Source organism: Delphinus delphis, chromosome 10, assembly GCF_949987515.2.
Source record: "Delphinus delphis chromosome 10, mDelDel1.2, whole genome shotgun sequence".
In the NCBI taxonomy this organism is placed as follows: domain Eukaryota; kingdom Metazoa; phylum Chordata; class Mammalia; order Artiodactyla; family Delphinidae; genus Delphinus; species Delphinus delphis.
In genome coordinates this window covers 99,029,502-99,044,861 of record NC_082692.2, presented here as the reverse complement: position 1 = coordinate 99,044,861, position 15,360 = coordinate 99,029,502, and the positions used below count along the sequence as shown (strand labels likewise).

The window sequence follows — 15,360 nt, the reverse complement described above, 5'->3', positions numbered from 1 at the left end:
TAAGGAATCCTGCTGATTTCCCCACCATGTTCCTTAAAATGCTTCACATTTAGGATATTATATGTCTTCCATTCTATCCACAAGTGATTAATACTACAAGGCCAGGCCAATAAACTCTATACAGGCTGTCCGGTGTGCTTTCGCAACTACTGTGTCATTTAATCCTCACAATAGCCCTGTGTTTTCTGTTAATATATGTGCAAACAGAGGGTAGAGAGGATAAGTGACTTGCTTAAATTCACACAGAAAGTATGTGGCCAAGACAAGTTCAGGAGTTACATTCCCTGATACTACATGGGTCCCCTCAAACTTCTGGAAAGGTAAAGACTTGGGTCAATTATCTAAACGCTTCCAAGTACACAGCTGCCTGGAGTCACACAGCCACAGTTTGTCTCCCTCAATAGAAATGGCGGCCAATCAATCACTCACTCCTCTCTCAGGAGAGACTCTCATTTCAAAGAATCATCTATTGCAGCATTTGTCATGTCTCTAAGGCACACTTCCATTGCTCAACCAGCTCCAAAGGACAAGCGTGTCATCATCTTTCAATGCTCTGGTGCAACAATTTAAAATTAGAGAATTCACACAGGACTGAGTCTGGCACTAAAAGTGGGAGGCATATTCAGCTTAAGTTTATGGAGCTTCCCTTCAATCTTGCCAATTTCTCTAGTGGAAATGGTTTCAGAGCCAGCATGGGGTTACTTGGGGTTCCTTGAAAAGCTCATGATGAAAACAGAAAGGGAAATAAGATAAAGAGAGTCACAGTGATAATGAAGCCCAGGAAAACGTATAGAAGTCCCCTTTGGGCACAGTGGCTACACACAGTGGAGTTTTTAGTTTCATGAATGGGACCAATATGGCTGGACATCTGGATCATTCACACTCAACGAGCCACTCTGTCTTCAGTAGCAGCACTCAGCTCCTTGCAACATCCCTATTCCCCTTTGCCTGTGATACAGATGAATTCCTGTATTGAGGCCAAGTACCTAATCTCTGCAGTGTTTCACCTCTGCTGGCCTCAATTAGCTAACGATGACCAGATTCCCAATTTGTTTTCAAGTTTGTTTTGGCAACGGTGGAGTATTCAGTGGTCACCTACAAAATATAGACGCTTACAATCACAGGTCTTTGGCCTTAAGGAACTCATATTTTTAACAGAAAAACATTTACGAATAAGGAGTAATCAGAGACCATATAACGCAATAGTTAAATGATTGGCACAATATATAATTTCTTAACTGCTAATAATTCTATTCTGTACCATGTTAATGAAGAAGAAAAGTACTGGGTTATTCTTTTGAAGGGTATTTGAGAGTCAAACGAATTAAACCCAGGGAAAATTCAAGGCATAAAAATAAAGAGATTAGCACAGGATGAAAACTAACTTGAAACCCATAACTATCCCTTACCATAAACAGTACTTGCCCCAGTTAACCTAAAACATTTGTTGTACTGCATTCTGGACATATCCTTTTCAAACAGACAAAACTATCAAATTTTGACTCAAGAATTATTTTACAGTATAGCTAGGACATTCTGCCCTGATGCAGCATAAACGAAAAACCGGAGAAAGACAGCAATACTTCTTATGGCTTATAGAAAAACAGAGTAACAGACTTTTATATAATATAATGAAACTAAACTCCTATTTAAGAGACTCAGATGATAGAAACATACATTGAGTCCAGTCATCATAAGAAAACGAAATGGTATTTCACGAAATATTTTCTCTTAATTTTTAAAAAGCTTGATGTTTTAAAAATTTGTGATCAATATGTTCAAAGTTCAGGCTTCCAGAAAAACTGAAAATCAAAATGTAAAGCCATCCATTTCAACAATTAAGCAACTTAATTTTAATGCTTTAGCACCTGTATTGTAAAACGTGAATCAGACTAGTTAACACAACCTATTTTTATGTGGCATCTGTGAGAAGACAATGCCCAGAAACACGTACAAAACAGTACAAAACAGAATCGGCTGTGCTAATACGCTCCAGTAGAAGGAGCTACAGAAATAAGAACTTACATCTTGCAACGGCCAAGAAAGGAATACTGAAAATGAAGTATCGGAATCTTTCATAACCGAACAAAAGTAATAATCATTTACTTAGCATACGATAGGCATTAGGGGCCTCATTTTCTTTATGTGTAAAATGCAACACTTAGACCTTCTCAAGGTCCCCACACGATTCTACAAAGCCTTAGGCACTATGCTTCACACCCTAAGAAATATAAAGAGAAATACAACTTGGTCCTACACTCAGGAACCTTACAATTCTTTGGGACAGATAAAACGTACATGCAAGTATCTAGATTTCAAAGTAGAGCAGAAACGTGCAAAGAGTACTTTAAGATGAATAAATGCTGTGAGAGGGATAAACACTGCTATGAGAGACAGGTAACACAGAAGGCTACAAGCAGGAAAGTGACTCTTCAGGTATTCTAAAAAGACCTTAGGTATTTGGGAGAAACATATATAAACCCAGGAAATAAAAATAAATAGGTGGATGGACCTAGAGACTGTCATACAGAGTGAAGTAAGTCAGCAAGAGAAAAACAAATATCGCATAGTAGCGCATATATGTGGAATCTAGAAAAATCGTACAGATGAACCTGTTTGCAAGGCAGAAATAGAGACACAGACACAGAGAACAAACGTATGGACACCAAGGTGGGAAAGGGGAGGGTGGGATGAATTGGGAGATTGGGATTGACATATATACACTATTACGTATAAAATAACTAATGAGAACCTGTTGTATAGCATAGGGGACTCTACTCAGTGCTCTGTGGTGACCTAAATGGGAAGGAAATCCAAAAAAGAGGGGATATATGTATCCATATAGCTGGTTCACTGTACAGCAGAAACTAACACAACATTGTAAAACAACTATACCCCAATTTAAAAAAATGAATAGGATTTTAAAAAATATAAATATACCTTTAATGCTTAAAATTCAGGGCACAGGAGTCATGCACAGAGATAAAATAAGGATTAATTTAGGTTTTCTAAGACATTCTAAATATGTTTATAAGTGAACACAGTAGTAGCACACGAAGCATCAAAATACTGAACTATACACATCATTGTATTAGAACAAACATAACTTGGAAAACAAACTACAAGAACAATTTCACCCTTCCATGATGCCCGAAGTATCCCAACAGCCGTATCTGGAATTCACTTTACCTTGTGAAGTGCTTGCAGACAGTGTGTCAGCGAAGGAATCACTCTCTGGGTCAATAAGAGAATCTCCCAGAGTTTCACCCATCACAGCATGGAAGAGGAGTTTGCTGTGATTCACACTGATATTTGTCTATTTCTTGCAAAAGTCCAATCCGTTAAAAGAAAAAGATTTGTGGTAGTAGAACTTGTGAACGCACCAATGAGTCAAGACATCAGTTTCCAAATATTTGGGGGAGGTGGGAATAAACTCACAAAGGACCAGGCCTGAATTGGCTGGCACCCTCCTGTTGGAGACCAGCTGTGACAGAATGTTGTGTCATAATCTTGTTCACTGCTTTGGCAAGACTTTGTACATTACAAGGAAAACATTGCCACACCGTCTCGCCAGTGACCCTCATGTTCCGTGTCTTGTGAGGGGCGCAAGCGAGCAGCAGTACAGTATTTAGAACTCTTGGAGCGAAGAGATTTTTCAATATTCAATTGCTTCTTAAATGGAAAGCTTTACATCTCTGGGTTATGAAATAAACTTACTTGGACAAAGCTTTCTTCTGTCTGCCAATCCCTGGTTGAATCTATAATCACATTATCTGATATCTGAAGAAAACATCTGAATTCAAGAATGTGATCATATTTTAAAATTTGCTATCAGCTACTAAAATGTTCTAAGGTATTTATTCTACTACTTTGAAAAGTATGTAAAAAATGATGCTGAAAGCTATCCAAATTCCATAAAATTAAAGAGTTAAGAGACTGGAGGCAGGTCCAGCTATGGCTTAGATTTTGTATATCAGGGTCTGCTTTTTGAAAACTTAATTATTAAGTTTATCCATCAATAGCAAATACATCAGCTGATGTCTGAACATCGGTTAATGCTGAAACAATAAATTCCCTAACATAATGAAAAAAGTGGAGTTCTCCCTGAGAGGAATAATGCATTACCAGAAAAAAAAAAAAAAAAAGCGGACTTACACTGATAGGTTGGCGAGGAATTGTGGTCAGTTTTGTAATCAGGAAAAAGCTGGCTTCTTGCTCAAGGCCTTTGCCCTTTTTGGCAAAGAGAAACACTAGCTGTGCCAAACCTCAATGTGGGAGCAGGCCTCCTCCTGTCACATAAGTGGCCTCATAGAACTGCAGTGACTTATGGATTTAAAAAGATGCCCCACATAGGGCAGTATATCAGATGGCAACAAATCTCTGAACACACTCATCCCAATATTCCCCAAGTGGAAGAAATACGTATCTGATTCATCTACATTGAGTAACTAGTCATCCTGCAAGGGACTTCCTTGTCAGTCATGGAGCAACAGCTCAGTGGGAAGAACAGTTAGCTGGGTCTCCACAGTGCAGAATAAAGTGTAGAGTTGGGCAATTACATAGTGTATAAACCTTTAAAAACCAAAACACCTTTATTAAGGTAATTCAAGTTAAAGCAAGGTTCTTTTTTTTTAACATCTTTATTGGAGTATAATTGCTTTACATTGTTGTGTTAGTTGCTGCTGTATAACAAAGTCAATCAGCTATATATATATATATATATATATATATATATATATATATATATGTATATCCCCATATCCCCTCCCTCTTGCGTCTCCCTCCCACCCTCCCTATCCCACCCTTCTAGGTGGTCTCAAAGCACCAAGCTGATCTCCCTGTGCTGTGCAGCTGCTTCCCACTAGTAAAGCAAGTTTCTTGACAGTCCAAATGACTGGGGGAATTATAGTTGCGTAGAACTAGTTTTCTCTATATTCACTTTGAATTCTCCATAAAGGACTTTCTCTTTTCCTCTCAATGGGAAATTTCGCACAATGACATATTTAAAGGTGTGTTAATCCAAGATTCTTGGTTGACTTTATGAGAGATAAAAATAAATGATTAAAGTCAAGAACACTTTCCTTCTTGTTAATAAAACAGAACAAAATTTTAAGCCCCATTCTGCCTACAGATACTCCTACTCAATGTCCCAAGATGTGTTTGAGTCTGAAAGGCAAATTTCAGCTTTATTCCTATTAAGTGGCAGTACCTCACCCAATTCCCTATCATCACCTCATTCTTGCCTTCCGATTCCAAAGTCTCTCTAATTTTATTTATTTATTTATTTATTTTTTGCGGTACGTGGGCCTCCCACCGCTGTGGCCTCTCCTGCTGCGGAGCACAGGCTCCGGAAGCACAAGCTCAGCGGCCATGGCTCACGGGCCCAGCTGCTCCGCGGCATGTGGGATCCTCCCAGACCGGGGCACGAACCCGTGTCCCCTGCATCAGCAGGCGGACTCTCAACCACTGTGCCACCAGGGAAGCCCCTCTCTAATTTTAAAAAAATGAATAAGTTTATTAAAATGTTCTTAAGATTATGATAGATTATAAGAATGATAAAGTTTGCAGAATGATAGCCATTTTTGAGCCCTTTGTGGTCTAAGGCTCTATTAATACGATGAGAAAATGAGGCCCCTAAATGGCAAGTAAATTCTCCAGGTTGAACAGCAAGGGAGGGGCACAGCCGGAACTTGAATCTAACTCTCAGGCCAGTTTACTATTGGCCTTCACCAACTCCCACTCTCACAAGTGTCTAAATCACCGCTTTTAATAAATCAGGTGCAACAGGGATAGAGTATAGGGTGACTTCAGGGGAAAACGTGTTCACTCTTTCAAGGAACATCAATGAGTAACTGTGTTACTCACTTTTCAGTATCTGTGGCTATGGAGGGGGTGTGGGGAGTTTCTCAATGCCCTTCTTTCTCTCATTCCCACATTTCCTCAATGACCATGTAGCTCATTCATGCCACATAATTCTACCTGAGGATCGTCTGAGTTTTGTTTCTGAGGCTGACAGTATCACCTAGTTCTCGAGTTCTGTAGTATTCATTCTTTCCAGCGATCATCAAAGGGACTAATTTCTGGATTCTTCACCTACTGTTACTTCTATTCTTTTTTTTTTTTCTTCTCAGACACCATTCAATTTGGCCTATGTCCTGTGTCACTAGAACTTGTAAGCCTCTAATAGTTCTGACAGAGTGCTTCAGCTATTCAAACATAAAATTATTTTTAACAGCTAATTATTCCATAGCACCTGAACCTAATACTACCGACTCTTACAGCACCACCATCTGTCAACCCTTCTCCCCTAGACGATATTACTTGAAAGCAAAAACCTGACCTATTCACTGTTTTCCATTCATTTATTTAGTCAACAAATATTTATTGGCAATATATCACACTAAATTGGCAGGCGTGGAGCTAGGTGATGGCTTGATGAACAAGATGGATGTGTTCTTATATGGTGGAGTTTAAAAACTCAGTAGACAAAAATGACAGTTTTAATAGAGCCTGGCACATAGCAGGAGCAATAAATGTTGCTTAAACTCTTGACAACATATCAAGCAATATAGAAAGTACCCCAAGTTACTAACAAAATACTTACATAACATAGATTGTTTAATCATATTTGTTATGTTAGTGATCATGTTCTGTCCTGTCACACTGTAGCACTGGGTCACTTAAGAAACAACTTGCTCACAAATTAAAATGGACAAAAATAAACTGAGCCAATCTCATTTGTATCTAATTACACAGCTGTTTTGTGCTTAGATATTGAAAAGGCATTACATTTTATTTTACAGCTATGCACTCATGCATCCCTCAGATGTTCATGAAATACCTACTAAGTGCCAGGTATTATTCTAGGCATAGGAGATAATACGTTCATAAGCCAAGGTTCCTATCCTCAGTGAGTTCACATTTAACTATATTTATCAAAATTATCCAAATATACCTAAAAGAGTGATAGCTTAGCTTACTTAACATTGAAGGTCAATTAGCATGTGCTGATATCATAAATAATATATTTACTTACCGTTACCATCAGACAACACAGTGTGTGATCACCAGGAAACTTATGAGAGTTTCGACATGCACGTGAATTTCTTTATCTTCAAGGTCTTAAGATTCCCCCAGTATCTTATTCTTTATAATATCAAAATTTGAAGGATATTATAATAAGATGCATAAAAGAGCATGCCGGTGAATGGGACTGTTACGTAAGGTCTTGGAGCTTTAGACCATGTCTAGGTGTTTTGTACACCAACGGGTTATCAGCACTTTGCATTGATACCTCTAGAGGTACTGAAGGGTACCTCTATATAGAAGTCTATTGCCTTCCATCCTATGGGGAACCCTCTTTGAAGCATAGTACTTGGTAATTTTCCAGAGTCAGGAGGAGTGGGAGAAGGCCACCTTCCTTATGCAATTGCACAAAATCTAACCCAGCTTCCTCTATTGAGGAATATTGGGTTCTGTGCCATGTAGAGGTGAGAAGAAGATCGGCTCCCCTTGGACTTTGATGACATAGCGGTATAGATGTGATTGTGGGTACAGTACACACCATCAGCAGGAGGAAGAATGGGGATAATCAGGAATGATGATATAAGGGGAGGATGAAAAGCTTAATGCTATCCTAGTTTATGACATTAAAAAAAATGGACAATTTGGTATTTGAGAAGGCTACTCTTCAGTATTTGGTCTTCAATATTATTTATGAAACTGTCTTTGACCAAAAGAATCTGAATATTACTCAGCCAAAATACTCCCAAAATTTTAGTACATTTAGAGAAGGCAACTAGAGTAATAACAGCTATAAATGATTCCATGACAAAAAGAGAATGTCTAAAAATGTATAATTAACAAAATCATGGTATTATATCTATATGAAGTTTTATAAAAAGTATTATTCAGTGTTTAGAATGATTTACATCAAATATTCCCATACAATAGAATATTTTTCATGTCACATTACTCTCGAAAACTAATTAAAACCTTGCTCTTTTTTTATCGAGGTAACATTAGTTGATAACATTATATAAGTTTCACGTGTACAACACTATGTTTCCACGTCTGTATACACTATAGCATGCTCACCGCCAAAAGTCTAGTTTTCCATCTGTCACCATACAATTGACCCCCTTTACCCATTTTGCCCTCCCCTCAACCTCCTTTTCCCTCTGGTAACCACCAATCTGTTCTCTGAATCTACGTAAAACCCTGTTTTGGGGGGCTATAAGTTAAATTTAGATTAAATTTCATTAATGAAATTTCATTCTCTAGATTGAATTTGAATTTTAAAAACTGCTTTAATTGCTTTCTTTTCCTTTTCTGTAAAACAAGCTATGTTCGTACAAGTTAGAATGGTGCATATAGTATTCTTTTCTTTTGCTATAGCCCCATTTAAAAACTTGCTTGATTTCATGCTACAAGCGCTATGACCACTCACCTTAGGTCCTAAAAGGTCAGGAGCTCCCTCCCTAATACCTGTGCGCATCCCTCAGGCCTTGCACAGTGTCCCTAGTTGGCATAAAGCGTGTGTTTATTGCTTTTGTTGCTGACGAGAACGATGAGAGGACAGCTGCCTGACACATCCGTCTCACACGGATCATTCAAGGAGTTCAGACACCTCAGGAACTGACAACACCTTCAATTTTCTTCTTGTTCTGAAAAGACTGACATTTCCCGATGGTCCTCCAAAGAAAGCCACATAACGGCCAACAACCAGAACGGCTACTGAAAAGCTCACTTCCCCCTGCCCAGGACTGCTGTCTTTTCCTAGTGCAACTAAAGTTGGCTCAGAACCCCACCTTCTACTGGGGGGTGCATAAATTCAGGGTTTCTCCATAGTCACAGGGAACACAACGTGGGAGAAATGATGTTCCAGTGGGACACATCCTGAATCCTAACATGTAAATTCTACCACAGACAAACAATCCTGTAACCTAACATGTAAAGAACAAACAATCCTGTATCCTAACATGTAAATTCTACCACAACCATCCCAGCAAGCCCAGGATTTCCACGGAAAGAGACAAAGGAAGGCCGCCATTGATCACACCTGGGTCATTTTTTTTGAAGGTACAATCCATTCTTCTTTAATCAAAAACTGTAATTTGGTTCAGAATTGCAAACAGTAACATATTTTCTCTACAGGATTAATATTTTAAGCTAATATACCATTTTGATTGAAAGAAAATTAACTTGAAATGATGTTAGCTTGTAGCCAATAACTCCAGCAGATGTGTATTTGGCATTTTAAAAGGTCTTCTTCACCCTGAAGCAATGTAATCTATGGAAAAACACACTGAAACTGGAGCCAGAAAACCTAGGTTTTAGGTTCTTATATGGGTTCAGACTTGTGTCAACTCTTTGGGTTCACACTTCTCATCTCTAGAATGAGAAAGTCTTTCTGCAAAACTGAATAATCCTTTAAGTCCTTTGGGTTCTAATGTGGAAATACTTACCAGTATGCCTGTAATTCATTTATTTAAAGTGTAATGGAAATTCTGTGTACTGTATTCTTATTCATGTTCTAATCCCAAGTTACTTCTTCCTTTTCATACCCGGTGGCTAATTAGGTACAGCACGAAAGGCACTTTTATCTGGAAACTTCCTTTTTTTTTTTCCCCCTTCAAAAGTTAACTTGCTTGTAATACCTGAAAAAAACAAAAAAAACACAAAAAAACAACCCTAACCTGTCTAACCACTTTCTAGGGATCAACTAGACACTTTTCAAGTCATTATACTTTGAACCAAAGACATACCACCTAAACTATGTTAACCTGTGTTTGCAATGTAATATTTGAAATTCTCCAGCAATTTGGTTTCTAAGCATAATAAAATACCATGGGTGATATTATCAAATGACCCATATCTAAGTTGTGGGAAATCCCAAACTTCTATAACATGTATCTTCTTCATTGTTCAGATTTTATCAATTAATTTTTCAAGATCAGTTATATGGAGATTCCCTAGGTAAGATATCCCATCATGGATAAACCACACTAAAACCCCACAATCCTAAAGCAAGCTTAGAGCCACAGAGCTATAGGCAAGTTTAGTTTATGTAGAATAAGCAATTTACCAGTTTTGTGACTGTCCTAAAGGAAATACAAGGACTTTTGAGATCACACACTCATATAACTTAATACTAGGGAGATTAATATATTCAAACTCTTAATTTTTTACAAGGAAAATGGGTTCCAGAGAAATCAAATGATTTGCCCAAGGAATTACTCAGATAATTAGTAGCAGACTTTGAGCTAGAAATCAGGTTTCTTCATTCCCAGTCCAAAGCTCCAAACTGTGCTCTATCTCATTAAAATGATGCAATAAAACGTTCAAGTAAATTGTTCTAATCAATTTTTCTTAATGCCAACAATCATGTTAGAAGTCTATCAGCACGAAAGCATTTGTACTATGTGAGTCACTTAATTTGGAGGATTCACCCCTGGGAATGCCATAGTTGATCACAGAGTTTAGAGACAGTGCTTTTCACAAAGGAAGTGCTCAATAACAACTTGGTAATTAAAAATTGGTGATATCTGATCAATCAATTCAGGAATCCATTCTGCTGACAAATGTCCTTTTGCCTCATGCTTAGCCTTCATGAGTCATCCTAGCAGGCTGGGGTTCTTCTGGTACAAATAGTCGTGCTTTCTATTGACATAGTTCCTCTAACGAAAATAATAAAATTACTGTGTGAAAATTTCTACTGTGAGGTATTCATACTATAATTTTTTAAAAGTACCTTAAAGCTGTACTGTGTTTTCATCTATATTGAAATTCGCAATGATGCTGGGAGGTCCTTTAAAGCAAAACAAGAAAATAACAGCAGCTCTTGAATAGAGCTTCGATGTGGAACCTGGTAATGGTTTTTGGCTATAGAGTTAATCTTTATTTTTCTATCAATTCTCTAACGGCTATCATAAATAAAATGGTTCTATTATTGCTAAGTGAACTTTTAAAATTCCTACTTGTTTTTGAAGATTCCATCCTCTACTTATATACCGTTTCTTTGTGAAACATACTTATGCTCGTAAAACATATTTAAGAGCAACAGGGGTGTCAGCTGATGACTGTTATTATTTTGTTAAACAAATTGTCACGTGTAAGATTTAAATTTTTGATGATAAGAATTCATAATATTATAATTTTGAAAGCCCACTCTGCTCCAGGCACTGATTTATTTAAATCATCTTTAATTCTCACAACCACTCTTTTAGATGAGAAAACAGAGGCTTGGAGAGATAAGGTGACATGCCCAAAGCAAAAACGCTTGTAAAGTGACAGAGTTTGAATTCAAACGCTCTGTTTGACTCTTTACAACATGTTGACTGAAGACAAATAGACAAAACTTTACAGACAAAACCCACTGTCAGATGTTTTTGAAAGATACTAAATTGTTTTCTAGTCTTTTCACCTTTCTTCCTCAATGGAAACATTTTATTTTAATTTTCCTTAAAGGACAGGAAACACTGTTGCTTGTCTATATGAAAACTTTTTTTATCTTTAAGTACGTTTTATTTTTACAGAACCAATCCACGTTCATTGTTGAAAATTTAAAAATACAGACTGGTAAAAATAAAATCATTGTATTTCTACTACTCAGAGATTATCACTGTTGAACTGTTAGGGTTCATCTAAGTGGATCTTTTTCTGGGCATATGTATGATCATAAGTAAATACATGTGTACACATATGTACCTATACACATAGTATTTGTGCTTTTTAGTAAAAATGAGATATGGCGCTTACTGGTGGTAACCTGCTTTTTCAAGTCTGTAACCTCCATCTTTCCATTTCAGTGAAGTTTCATTTCAAACAATACCCAGTCCATATTTAAATTTCCCCAGTTGACCCCGAATGTTCTTTATAACTGGTTTGTTCCAAACCTGAATCTCACCCAAGATGTTGATATCCATTTGGCTGTATGTCCCTTAAGTCTTTTAAAATCTAGTATAGCCATGCTCCCCCACCCCTGGCTTGCCTTAATTTTAAGGCCACTGACTAACTGAAAAGATCAGACCAGTTTATCACATAGAATGTCTCACCCTGTGGATTTGTCTGACTGTTTTCTTGTGGGATCATTTAGCTTGCTTCTCTATCCCCATGTTTCCCACAAGCTGGATGTTATATCTAAGGGTGTGTGAATTCAGGTGAAACATTTTCTATTTTAATGTAACATAGGTGAGGTTCTATGCTTCCTATTCCATCACATCAGAGACATGGTATATGACTGACCGTTAGTGATGCTAAGATCAATTATTAATTTAGAATGATGATAATATTGTAGGGTTACTTTTTTCTTCTTGCACCTAGAAAGTAAGCTGTGTGCTGTTACTATGTAATTATAAGGATATTCAGTTTCACCAATCACTTACCTAAAGGTTATAACACACTTAATAATCTTTGCCTGAATCAATGCTTTGAGTTTATGAAATGAAGTCTTTCTAATTCTATCACTCCTCCTACATTTATTAGCTGGCATTTTTCTATGAGGTAGAGCTTTTCATTGAGAACTAACGCAATGCGGATACCCTGAAATATAGTTCCTATTGCAAAGGAAGAATAAATGTTTAATTTGTTCTCTGTTATTAAAAAGGTAGATATCTTCAATACCAAAATTTCTTGGTTAGGCATACCTGTTTCTTCTGTTCACTGGATGCTCATATCATAAAATACTGACATATCTAAGTTTCTTTTCTTCAATTATTTTTAGAGAATTTTATTTTAGCTACACTTTTCTCTGTTATCTTTGGTCCTATGACAGTTACAACCAAGACATCCATCCCTTGGTTCTTCAGATCTCTAATCCTTTTTCTTTTTATTGCATATACAAAACCACTTATCAACCCCTAATAATATAACTAAGGCTTCAGTTTCACCTAACAATTTCCATTAATAGTGATTTTCAGTTTTTAGCAAGTGGTTGTTCCTAATGTATAGGGAATAAGTAGAATACAAAGTTAACTGGTTCCTCCATAGTTATGTTGTGTGTCAGCATAGCTTTAGGAAGGGAGTCTAAGATTCCTGACAGGTTTGTGGACTAATTAAACCACATTCCAACCACCTAGTTTGTTCTCTGCACTCCAAGGGTGGTTTTCTTCAGATACACTAAGCTCTAGGAAGTAAGATGCTACGTTTTTTTTTTTTGCGGTACGCGGGCCTCTCACTGTTGTGGCCTCTCCCGTTGCGGAGCACAGGCTCTGGACGCGCAGGCTCAGCGGCCATGGCTCACGGGCGCAGCCTTTCCGCGGCATGTGGGATCTTCCCGGACCGGAGCACGAACCCGCGTCCCCTGCATCGGCAGGCGGACTCTCAGCCACTGCGCCACCAGGGAAGCCCAGATGCTACGTTTTTATATTTACAAACATGAGCTCCATTTTAATAAACTTTTCATTTTTAAACATTCAGAATCATCTTATTGAACACAAAGGGAAGGAGGGAAAGACTAAAATATGAAGACAGACAAGAAACCACTTTTTCAATTCTAAAATAAGTATGCCCTGCCCCAATCAAAATAAAACTGAGTCTTAACTCAGTCTTCCTTCTAATTATGTCTTTATTTATCTATTGCACACACTCAGATGAAGAGCACAAAACGCCTAAAGTCCTTCTGGGCAAGTTGACAAATATCTTACACACTGAAATGAGAAGTGGGAAGAAGGCCAGATTGCTTAATTGTTACTGGGGAATCCAAGGAGGTGGACAAGCCAAAATCTTTATGGCGATCCAAAGAGTACAACTTCTTCCTTAGGCAGCAGAAGAAAACAATGGGCCAGATTCTCATTCTCTGTAATTTAATAGGATGATTCCATTGTTTCTTTCATGTACTGCCTGAAGGGGATGTGTACTGCTATCTATGGGAGAGCTTCCATAAGAGAGTTATTACAGAGGATGAGAACATAGCCCCTGGGAGATTAATGAATGATAACCACATTCAGTCTCCTACAGAGCTTTCAGATAAACATTTTGGGAATTGTGCACCCGAAAGACCTATGCATTGAGGTCAGGAAGTTTTAGTGATCAAGAATTACTGAGACAAGCAATATGCCAAGCTGATTAAAGGAGTTTTGAAAAGATCATTTGGAAGGGGGGATAAATAGGGGATTGAGAAACCGTATGGTATTCATAGATAATAGAAATGTGAACATGAGATTGTCATTTCTGCAAGAAGTCTTAAAGAACATTTAACCTAAACCCTTTTCATTTATGGTGGGAGAAACCAAGGTACAGACAGGTTAAGTGACTTGCCCAAGGCCTTGCCCAAGATAACAGAGAGTTAGTGACAAAGTCAAAGCTAGAATCCCTGATATCCTAATTACTGAACCCTCTCTCTAATTCCACTAAACCAATATATTTTCAACTGGTCTCCTTACTCTGGGGAGGGATATCCATAGATGTATAGTCTTAAGAAGTCCTAGAAGAAAAGCTTTATAAAAGCTTTTTAAAAACAACTTTATTGAGGTATATTTTATATATCATAAAGTTCATTTCAAGTGTACAATTCAATAAATTTTAGTAAATTTACTGAGTTTTGCAACAATCACCATAAATCAGTTTTAGAACATTTTCATCACCTAATAAGATCTCTCATGCTGATTTACAATCAATCCCAGTTCCCACCTCCCCCAGGCAGCCACTAATCTACTTTCTACCTTTACAGATTTGCTTTCATTGGGTATTTTGTATAAATGGAATCACACAATACATGATCTCTTCTGTCTGGATTTTTCACTTAGCATAATGTTTTTGATCCATTTGTAGCATGTATCTGTAGTAAGTTCCTTCTTATTGCTGAATAATCGAGGCCAGGCTGTGTATGAGTATACCAAATTTTGTCTATCCATTCAGTTAATGGACATTTAAATTGTTTCAATTTTTTGATTAAAAGTGGTTTTTTTTTTTTACGGTGTGCGGGCCTCTCACTGTTGTGGCCTCTCCCATTGCGGAGCACAGGCTCCGGACGCTCAGGCTCAGCGGCCATGGCGCACGGGCCAAGCCGCTCCGCGGCATGTGGGATCTTCCCGGACCGGGGCACGAACCCTTGTCCCCTGTATCGGCAGGCGGACTCTCAACCACTGCGCCACCAGGGAAGCCCTGATTAAAAGTTTTTAATCCTACATTTTCAATTTTTCTTTCATTTTAATGACAGAAAATTTGCAAAAATTCCTATTTTAGATTATCTGGATGCTTTTTTTTTTTAACTGAATACTTACTATCAGTTCAGTGCCACAGTTTGTATTTACGATTTCATTGGTTCCCAGTACTACTACTTTAGTTGTCCAGGGTTAAGGACGGAAGGACAAAGGTAGACTTTTAATATGTAAGTGATTCACTGGAGTTAAGTGAAGG

At 37.7% G+C, this 15,360-nt stretch overlaps 1 protein-coding gene across 2 annotated transcripts in view; it reads right to left on the bottom strand.

The window, feature by feature from the left end:
• The window catches only part of PPARG (peroxisome proliferator activated receptor gamma), a 129,135-nt gene that overhangs the window by 66,314 nt on the left and 47,461 nt on the right, over positions 1-15,360 (bottom strand). The window contains exon 1 of one of the 2 annotated variants that reach the window (XM_060023075.1): positions 3,190-3,271. The exons of the other annotated variant lie outside the window; for it this stretch is intronic. Coding sequence (XP_059879058.1) covers positions 3,190-3,271 — 82 coding nt within the window. Of the gene's footprint in view, positions 1-3,189; positions 3,272-15,360 lie in introns of those variants that run through there. 2 annotated transcript variants of the gene reach the window in all.